General features: G+C 50.9%; 1 protein-coding gene across 1 annotated transcript; it reads left to right on the forward strand.

Annotated features, from left to right (window-relative positions):
- The first annotated feature begins 3,942 nt into the window (after nucleotides 1-3,942).
- Nucleotides 3,943-4,911, forward strand: LOC102446468 (olfactory receptor 10A4-like). Its single transcript, XM_014578080.3, has one exon. It carries the CDS (start codon nucleotides 3,943-3,945, stop codon nucleotides 4,909-4,911), a length of 969 nt encoding a protein of 322 aa, XP_014433566.3.
- Nucleotides 4,912-10,982: the final 6,071 nt, after the last annotated feature.

Raw genomic sequence — 10,982 nt, forward strand, 5'->3', positions numbered from 1 at the left:
ATGACATCTGCCGGAGTCTGTGGGCAGGGCCTGCCTCTCACTCAGCGTCACTGCGCGGTGCCTTGGCATAGTCCTGGCCACAGTGGCTTGAGTGTCAGGCCTCACCACAGGCCTCTCTGCACACGTGTGTCCCTGGCTCTCCCTCCCCCCACACAGAGTTTGTTCTGTCACCCCTGGGAGCTCGCCCTGGCTCTGGTCCTGCTACAAACTGACTGGAGCCAAAGGGACTCGCCAGCTGCCTGCTCTAGGCTGTGGGGTTGGCCCTGAAGGAGGGAAATAGGCCCTGTGGGCTGGGCAGGGCCGGGGGGTCAGGGAATGAGGACTACTGGGTTCTGATCCCAGCCCTGGCAGGGCAGTGGGGTGTAATGGTTAGAGCAGGAGGGGCTGAGAGTCAGAGCTCCTAGGTTCAAATTCTGCGTCTGAGACAAGAGTGGGGCCCAGAATCTGAACATCAGGGACCTAGAGCCATGATCCCAGAGTGTTGTTCAAAATTACAGAGAGAGTCAGGGACAAATCATTGTGCCTCGGATTTGCTAGAAAAAAGTCAGACTCTTTAGCACAGCCCGTAAATCCCATTACAATTGTTTTCCAGGAAACTCACATGATGCTGATGTTGATGTTCCGACTTCCTCTGAAATGACTGAGCTGGTGAATTGCTTTTCTTGCAGCTTGAGGCAGAATACTTCTCTGAGCAATACTATAGGAGACTTATTTCAGGGACTGCTCTGTCCTGTGGGACTGGCCCTCAAGGCTGGAAATGGGCCCTGTGTGATTGGCCCTGCTTTGGGCAAGGAGCTGCACTTGATGACTCCTGAGGTCTCTTCGGGTATGTCTAGACTACATGGCTCCGTCGACGGAGCCATGTAGATGAGTTTATAGACATAGCAAAATGGCTGCCGCACTGTGCCGATCAGCTGTTTGGTAGCACAGTGGGGCAGCCTGGACGCACCACAGTCAACAAGGGAAGCCTTTGTCAACCGCTCCGGTAAACCTCATTTCATGAGGCATAACAGAGCGGTCAACAAAGGTTTCCCTTGTTGACTGCGGTGCGTCCAGACTGCCCCGCTGTGCCGCCAAACAGCTGATCGGCACAGTGCGGTGGCCATTTTGATGTAAATTAATTTAAATTATTAATGATTATTTAAATTGCTGCTTCATTTTCCTATGTCTAGTAAACTCATCTACATGGTTGCGTTGACGGAGCCATGTAGTTTAGACATACCGTTCCAGCCCTGGGATTCCATGACTCTATGATTCTAGGGCAGAAGGCCTGGGAGTCAGCTGAGTGGGGTGTAATGGTTAGAGCAGGTGGGGCTGGGAGTCAGAGCTCTGAGCAAGACTGGGGCCTAGAGTCTAAGCATCAGGGAACTGGAGTTGTGAGCCCTAAGTGTTGTTCCTGCCTCTGCCCCTGAGTCTTTATGTTGTGTGACCTTGGACTGATCATTTCCCCTTCTAGACAAAAATCGTGTCCCTTAATTTACCACATTGAAACCACACGATGTGGATGAGCATGGTGCAAATTCCTGTGACACAACTGATCTTGTGAGTTTTGTTTTGTTGCCATTTGAGAGACTGTTGTTCCACCCACAAGGAATATCACAAGTAATTTTCTTCAGGGACTTAGTCCCCGAAGCCAGGGACTGAAATAAAACACCTCTGATTCCTGCTGCACCTCCAGAACCTGCAGCTAGGAGATGGCTCAATTCTTCTTACACAAGGTAGGGGAAAAATCCAAGACTTAAGCCCTCAACCATTCTCCCACATCCTGCCCTGATCTGCACTTAGAGCAAAATCATGTCTCTGATTTCTATATCTGAATTTTGCATACATGCACATTTAGTCTTATTTTGTGTCTGAGAATGTGGGTTCTGAGTGTTTTCACGTGCATCTATCTATCTATCTATCTATCTATCTATCTATCTATCTATCTATCTATCCATCCCCACACACCCCTCTATCTATCTATCTATCTATCTATCTATCTATCTATCTATCTATCTATCTATCTATCTATCCCCATACACCCCCTCTATCTATCTATCTATCTATCTATCTATCTATCTATCTATCCCCATACACCCCCTCTATCTATCTATCTATCTATCTATCTATCTATCTATCTATCTATGTCAAATCCAGCGAGCAGTCCACGCTGCCCACCAGAGTGACACGCTACCCACCAGAATGATAGATGTGCACTGGACATGCCTATCATATTGGACACCATGACTCTAAACATTATTGTTCCGGTGTCTGGCTTCTCTCTTCTCTTCTCTTTACTTGGTTCCCAAACTCTCTTCATCATCCACTGTAGAAATGCTGGTCGTTAAGGTGGGTCTGTATCTGAGTCTGGATGCAGCCAGCTGGGTGGGCTCAGTCTGATCTTTTCCAGCAAGAGAATCCCCTCCCATGATCCCATCATGGTGCATTCTCTGCCCCCGGGCCCCAAGAGTTACGCAGTGGAGTCTGTCAGCTGAATTGTCAACTCTCTCTCCACATAATATCTGGTTCCTTCATCCTGTTTATAAATGGAATGTCTGGATACTTTGAAGTGTTCTGAAAATATCATGCATCTGCCAGTGACAAGAGTCTGCACAGACCTTATTCCTAGCGGTGAATAAATTTTTCCCTTTCTGTAGGACTGGTCCAATTGTCAGCCAACAAATAAATAAATTAAAATCCCTACAGAAAAAATGATTTTTTTCTCTACTGACCTTTTCAATGAGGAAAAAAAGGATGTTGATGGCAGTATTCAATTTTGCATTCAATTTTATGTTGAGTCCTCTTGAATTTCAGGTTTTTATTCAGGAACAGGGGATAGAAATTCCGTGTCCCAACCAGCTCTTCATTTACTGCAATGGTCATGCTGAGGACAGTGCTCACAAGGGTTAATCTGTTCCCCAAAGTATGACAGGCAGAATTCTTTCCTCTCGTCCAGGTCTCTGTATTTGAGAATATTTCTTTTCAATTGTTCATTTAACTTGTTCTGTGCCCTGCCCTTTGCATAGTGCACCCCTAATGTTTGTTTTGGTTTGATTTTATTCTCTCTGACTATGTCTAGTGAATGTTTGAATGTTTTATCAGAAAAACATACGCAAGTTGCACTCTGCAATTTGTGTACCTTTTTCTAATAGTTTTGTTGGAAGAGGCTTTTCTGAAATTTAGCCATCTACACTGGGCCAAATTTCAGAAAAACCTCCTCTTTCTGAAGAGCCCTTCTTCCTCGTGCAAGGAAGATGACAGGGGCTTCCGAAAGCGTGCATCTGCTCTTCCACAAAAAAAAAAGTGGAAAAGCAGACGCATTCTCTGGTATCCCAGAAAAACTCCGTAGTCTAGACATAACCTAAGATTCCCTTTGAGTTTTGTGTTAGTGTGTCTGTTCCTTCAGGCAGGGTCTACACTAGACCTGGCAAGCTGGGTTAAGGTACACAAGTCCAGCAACACAAAATGCCTTGGCAATGGCCCCAGCGTGAGAAGCTGATGGGAGCAAACACTCTCATTGGCTTCCCTTACTCCCCACAAAAGGAGGAGCAGCAGACACCAGTGGGAGCTGCCTCAGTGTTTAATTCACAGATCTATACTAGACCTGTTAAATCGAATGCCAGAAGATCGACCTCCAGAGCGTCAACCTTCAGGGAAGTGTAGACGTGTCTAGTGTCAATTCACCACCTCCCTTCTGTTGTAGATCAGCTGTAGCTCCACTGGTGTCAGAGTGGTCATTCCTCCAGCCAACCTACTCTGCCATCGCTTGCTTCACATGCAAACAGCAACAGCAGCTGATGCTTGATGAAGATTGGTCCCAGTTACGTATTTACATACGGAACTGCAGCAGGTTTTACTCTCAAGCATCCCGAAGGTAAGGAAACCAGTTTGCATTGTTTGATTCACACTCACATTTTGGGTTTCCCTCACGTTCAGTGTCTGCCTTTGTCTCCCCTGCAGATGAGCAATTCTGAGAGCCATGCTGGCGAGAACCAGACCATCTCTGATGTCTTCATCCTGGTGGGGTTTTCCTACCTAAACAAGCTGCAAATCCTTCTGTTTCTGCTGTTTCTTGTCACCTACCTGCTTACCCTTATGGGGAACCTGCTCGTTATCCTGCTGATAAAACTGAACCCCTCCCTCCACACCCCCATGTATTTCTTCCTCGTGAACCTGTCTTTCTTGGAAATCTGCTGCACCACCAGCGTGACCCCTCAGCTGCTGGTTCACCTCCTGGTGGAGGAAAAGACCATCTCCTTTCGGGGCTGTGCAGCCCAGGTGTATGTCTTTGACATCACGGGTCTCACAGCATGTTGTCTCCTTGCAGCGATGGCCTATGACCGGTACATGGCCATATGCCGCCCCTTGCACTACACCACCATCATGAGCATTCGGGTATGTGCCTGGCTCGCGGCTGCTTCGTGGTTCATCAGTATGTCAGTGGCAGTAGCTCAGACCACGTGGCTCTTCAGTCAGTCTTTCTGTGGCTCCCACCGCATCCACCATTATTTCTGCTGTGCCCCAACATTAGAGAAAATGCTCTGCACAGGCATAAGAAAGAATGTGATCGTGGGCCTCTCTGTGCTAGCTCTGTTCATTATAGGCCCCTTTTTATTGATAGTCCTGTCGTACGTCCGCATCATCTCCACCATCCTCAGGCTGCCATCGGCAGAGGGGAGGCATAAAGCCTTCTCCACCTGCTCCTCCCACCTCACGGTGGTGACTTTGCTTTATGGAACTGGCCTTTTGAGTTACATAAAACCCACGTCTAGCTCCACCCCAGAGAGTGATCAATTGATTTCCATCATATACACAGTTGTGACACCCATGTTGAACCCCATAATATACACACTGAGGAACAAAGATGTGCACGGAGCCTTTCGAAACACTGTCGGAAAGGCCTTGTTCTCACACAGCCAGAGATATTAGCGAATGAAAAGGAGAGTTAATTGGAAAGGTGCAAAAGAGGGAAATTCATTAATATTTCATTGCAGTTTCTCCTGAGGACCCTCACTTTTTAACGGAGGGTCATTGCAAAATGATGACCTGTTCTAAATCTGTCAGGAAAATTGGAAGAGAAATGTTTTTAGAGAAAGAAATCTTAGTAGGAAGGAAGTTTCCATCACTCAAATAAGTATATTTAGTTCAAGTATAATCTTGATTTTCTGTCTTTAGTGCCCTGTGTGGATACAACATTTCTATTTGCATCCCTATCCTCAAACATGAATGCTGGATATCCACACCCACATGAGCAATTGATAGATACCCACAGATATGAAAGGAATATCCGTGGATCTCCAGGGCTCAACCTTCAAATTTAGAAATGTCAAAGGGAAAAAAATAGCTCAAAATGGTAAATATTTCACAAAACATTCACCTATTTTGGGGCAAATTTAACAATTTTCACTAGAATATTCAAACTGGAAATCTTCCAAAATGAGTTACAGAGAAGTGCATTTGGGTTTCTCCTTTTGCTGCTGTGCCAGCCAAGTGCAGCACGTGAGGTTCTGGGAAGGGCTGGGCTGGGATTTGTTTGGCTGTCGGATGCATTTCTCCTAATTCTAACCAATATTCCCCAGCACTTCTGAATGGTCAGACTCTGACAGATCTTCCAATGCCTGACCTGACCAGGTTCCATAACAATACTGGGAGATGGTTCCTCCCTGCCTTTACCCTCGGACAGGTGTGGAGCTCTGTGCTGGCGGGTTGCATGAGAACCCCCCAGCACACAGCACAGATTCATTGATTACAAGGCACGAGGGGACCATTTTGATTGTCTGGTCTGATGTCCAGAGAATTTCACCTGGATATTCTGGAGTCAGATGCACACTGCACATATTGTATATTACACACATAAGTAAGAGCTGGGTTCAAAGTGCATGTAACTGTGAGAGGTGCTGTCAATGTATCACGCTATTGCACCAAATGTTGTGTAGATGGTACATAGATGTATAGCTAGAGAATGAAAATAATTTCCTCTATTCTTATGTGGGGTAATATTCTTTGCTTTGACTGTCTGCTTATGAGGATTCCTCACAACAATAAATTGCAATTCAAACCCTCCCCTCCTAGCCCTACAGAGATAGTCTCTTTATTGTCAAAGAAAAATACACATAAGGAAATAAAAGTTGCTCGCTAGGCAGTTTTGTGTAGGATAGTGGATAGGAGTCATGTCGCTTAGCTAGTCTAAATAGAGTGAGAGAGAACAGTTATAGAATAAAAAAAGGGGAATTAAAGATTATCATAAACTAATTATAATAGACAATATTGGAGATAACGTTTTAACAGTGGCATATTTTTTAATTAACCACCTTTAGATCCTCAAATTAGGGGATTTTTAATACTGTTTAGTTTCTTGCACAAAACACCAGTTCAGTGGAAATTGATAGGAAGATGGCAAACAGGAGTTAGCCCTCTATTCAGTTTAACCAAGTTTCTTGTTATGACATAACAGAAAGAATAACTCTCCGTAGGATATTGTTGTAGGTTTGTTTTGCAGACTGCAGTGTTTTTTGGATTATTTTCTTGGAGTATGCTGTACAGATAGTTACTGTGACGTAGTGGGGGTACTTGCTGGGCTGTGGTGACCCCTGCTGTCTGGAGCAAGACCCAGCAGGGGAAACCTCGCTAGGCAGAGGTAAGGCCAAACTGGTTGAACCAGTGGCCAGACACCCCCCATGGAGAGGAACAAAGGAAGGTGGATGCTGCCCTGACTGGGGGGGCAGGGCTGCAAGGGAATTTGGTTAGTTACTGTGGGAGAGCATGGAGGAGAGCCTAGGAGAAGGGGCTGGAGTTTAGGGGCCCAGTCTCCCCCATCTCAAGGGGGCCTGAGGCATCCTAGCCCAGCTCTGTGGCCAGACTACATCTGTGCTGTGCTGTATCCTGGAGAGGCAATAAACTTCCTCTATTCCACCGGCTGGTGCAGTCTGTTTGTGCCATTTCGGGGTGCAGGAGACGGGGAACCCCCAACGCGCCGTCACACTGGTGCCAGGGGTGGGATGCACTGCACCCCGTGGATGGAGCTTCCAGCGGCAAGTGACAAGGCGCAGTAGAAGCAAGAGCCCTGGAGCCAGGCGTGCTGGAGACAGAGCGAAGCGGTTCCTGGGAATCGTGGGGCGCTGCAGCACTAGACTGGTGAGTCTGCACCGAGGGGCCCAGCGGGCAGATGGCCTACGCCCGACTCTTGAAGGCAGAGCTGGTGGGGCTGTGCAGAGAGAGGGGCTTGCCTGTGCGGAAAGCAACCAAGGCCCAGCTGATTACCCAGCTGGAAGAGAATGACCAGCCACAGGGCCAGGATCTTGTCCCCAGGGGAAGCAGCCAGACCCCCCCTGAGAGTGTGTCAGGCTCAGAGAGGGGGAGGAGTGCTGGAACTCACCGGAGAGATGAGACAGCGTCTCCCGGGAGGCCTGCAAGCCGTAGCCCATCTAGGGCAGGGGCCAGCCCAGTGGAGCTGCGGCGGCTGGAGATCCAGCTGCGGATCAGGGAATTGGAAGTAGAGGACCGAGAGAAGGAACGCCAAGATCGAGAGAGGCAGCGACAGCATGAGCTGGCCATGGCAGAGCGGAGAACCGGCGGGGCACCGGCTGCGCCAAGTGCGGATGGGCCCCAGGGTCCCAGGACTGCCAGACGCTTGGACAGGCTCGGGGTGGCCCAACTGAAGGACATGGGTGACATAGACGGGTTCCTCAGTGCCTTTGAGAGGGCCTGTGGACTGCAACGGGTCCCCCCAGCTGACTGGCTGCAGGAGCTCATCCCCGCACTGAACCAGGAGGCGGCCGGAGTGCTCAGTCAGCTGGAGGACCTACAGCCAGGGGATTACAACCGAGTCAAGGAGGCCCTGCTGCACAAGTTCGGGCTGACCCCCGAGATGTACAGGAAGAAGTTCCGGGGGGTACAGAAAGGGCCACGGGAGACCTATGTGGGCCTGGCCTCCCGCCTGGCGCAATACTGCCGCAAGTGGGTGTCTGGAGTCGGAGCCCAGACCGCAGAGGAGCTGCTCAAGCTGGTCATGATGGAGCAGTTCTATGAAGCGTGCCCACCCAAACTGAGGCTGTGGCTCAAGGACTGGAGACCAGAGAACCCCCAGGAGGCCAGGAGACTGGCGGATGAGTTCACGGAGAGCCGGTCCGGGTGTGAACGGGAGTCCCGGAGAGAGAGGGAACCGCGCAGAGACCGGATCTCGGCTGAGCGACGGAGGGAGTCAACTACGGGGCGAGACCAAGGAACAGGTCATCTGCGCCCCGGAGAACCAGCCAGGGCCTGGACAGAGACAGCCCAAAGCCTAACTTGCCATCGCTGTGGGCAAAAAGGCCACAAGAGGGCTCAGTGCACCAGGTCCCAGGACCGGGGACTTTCCAGGGTTAACTGGCTGGGGCGGGGGGAAGGGCAGGCTGCCCCAGAGGCAGGGGCTGGCAGGCAAACCTCAGCTCAGAGAGAGGGGAAGGATGCTCAGTGCACCTCCCCTGGGAGGTCTGATTCTCAGGAGGCGGATTTCTCCGTGTACCGGGTGGGGGCAGGACGGCCCCTGCGGAGCGAGTGCCTCATACCCCTGGAGGTGGATGGTAGGAAGGTGACGGGCTTCTGGGACACGGGGGCGGAGGTGACTCTGGCCCGATCCGACATAGTGGCCCCGGAGCGGATACTACCCCACGCGCAGCTGACCCTGAAGGGCATAGACGGGTCCCCGTTTAAGGTGCCTGTAGCCAGGGTGCATCTGAAATGGGGGGCCAAGGAGGGCCTCAAGGAAGTGGGGGTGCACCCGCACTTGCCCACCGAGGTGCTGATGGGGAATGACCTAGAGGAGTGGCCCCATGAATCCCAGCGGGCTCTAGTCACTACCCGGAGCCAGAGCCAGCGGGGGGCTGACAACGTGGGTCCAGGGAAGGACTCCTGGCAGCGTCCTCAGGGTCCCATCCCAGTGGACACGGGGTCCAGCCAGGCTGGGACTCCGGACCTAGGCAGAGGTGGGGGACAGGTCCCGATCCCTGCCTCAGCAGCTGAATTCCAGGCTGAGGTGCAGGCAGACCCCTCCTTGCAGAGGCTGAGGGACCAGGCTGGCCTCCATGCAGCTCAGCCCCGGGGGAGAGGTGGCCAGGAGAGATTCCTGCGGGAGCGTGGGCTCCTGTTCCGTGAGTGGCTCCCCCCCAGGAAGGCGAGGGCATGGGGGGTCCAGCGGCAGCTGGTCGTCCCCCGAAAGTATCGCCTCGAGCTGCTGTATTTGGCCCATGATGTCCCCATTGGGGGCCACCGGGGGATCCGGAGCACCCAGCTGAAGCTGCTCCAGCACTTCTATTGGCCGGGAATCTTTACAGCCGTGCAGCGGTACTGCCGGTCCTGTGACTCCTGCCAGAGGGGCGGGAAGGCCCAAGACAGGAGGAAAGCGGCTTGGGGGTCTCTACCCCAGATAGACCCTCTGGGCTTGCTGAGAGAGTTATGGGAGGGGAAGACCTCCCTGGATGGAGCTTCGGGGGTGGAAGCCGCCCTGGTTGTCCAGAGAAGGCTCACTGGGCTCATGGCCCCGGCCCGAGAGACCCTGGCCAGAGATCAAGGCCAGCGGAAGGGTGGGTGTGACCCCCAAGGACAGGCCTGCGCCAGTCGCCCTGGAGCGGGGCGGCGAGTGGACAGAGGGAAGCCAGCTCATGTGGGGCCTTGCCACGGCCGGCCTGAGTCAAGGGGAGTACCCATGTCCCCGGGGCGGGTTCCCACGCAGAGGACCCGAACTTCCCTAGGTCACGAGCGGAGTGACCCTGCTCAGTTCGCTCTCGGAGGGGGGAGAACTGTGACGTAGTGGGGGTACTTGCTGGGCTGTGGTGACCCCTGCTGTCTGGAGCAAGACCCAGCAGGGAAAACCTCGCTAGGCAGAGGTAAGGCCAAACTGGTTGAACCAGTGGCCAGACACCCCCCATGGAGAGGAACAAAGGAAGGTGGAATGCGGCCCTGACTGGGGGGGCAGGGCTGCAAGGGAATTTAGTTAGTTACTGTGGGAGAGCATGGAGGAGAGCCTAGGAGAAGGGGCTGGAGTTTAGGGGCCCAGTCTCCCCCATCTCAAGGGGGCCTGAGGCATCCTAGCCCAGCTCGGTGGCCAGACTACATCTGTGCTGGGCTGTATCCTGGAGAGGCAATAAACTTCCTCTATTCCACCGGCTGGTGAAGTCTGTTTGTGCCATTTCGGGGTGCAGGAGACGGGGAACCCCCAACGCGCCGTCACAGTTACCACAATCGATCTGTTTTAGCAACAGGGCTCAAGTTGGATACATGACTGTATCTAATCACCATATCGAACTACAAGGGTCATCAGCAAACAGGATTAACAGCATGATGGAGAATAATTGAACCTCTCCCTCGCCCTTTGTACAGACTAAGGGTATGTCTACACAGCAAAGTTATTTCAAAATAACAGCCGTTATTTAGAAATAACTTTCCTAGAGTCTACACAAGCCAACTGCTATTTCCAAATTAATTTGAAATAGCGGAAGGCTTATTTCAAAACTGGTAAACCTCATTCCACGGGGAATAGCACCTGTTCACACAAGTACGAGGCATCTCTGCTCACTTCAGCTAAACAGAAATGTGTCCCTTTGCAACATCAAACACTGACAAATAAGAGAGCACGACACTGTATGATTTCTAGAGCTGATATAGGGCAATTTGTTCAGCAGAGTGATGTAAACTTCATTATGATTGCATCATCCATGACTTCTAGGAATAACATGATGCAATTCATATCATGTATGATGCAATACCAGCTTCAGATTGCATCATTCATTGTTTTGCCTAAAAAGCAAGTACTGTCCAAACCCAGTCATAGATTTATTCATAGATCCAGTCAAAGATGTATTTTAGTCATTTCTGGTTTAAATTGAGATCCCTTCCCTTTATAACTCACTTATCCTCCGCCATTCGCAAGTCAAGGGTCGTATATACTGACCCAATAGCATATCTTGAAAACTAGAGCCAATCAACAATTTTAAGCATCATTTTCGTTCTCCGTGACCCAGAGT

The sequence above is a fragment of the Pelodiscus sinensis genome, chromosome 30, assembly GCF_052426305.1.
Source record: "Pelodiscus sinensis isolate ZL-2025 chromosome 30, ASM5242630v1, whole genome shotgun sequence".
NCBI classification, from domain to species: Eukaryota; Metazoa; Chordata; order Testudines; family Trionychidae; genus Pelodiscus; species Pelodiscus sinensis.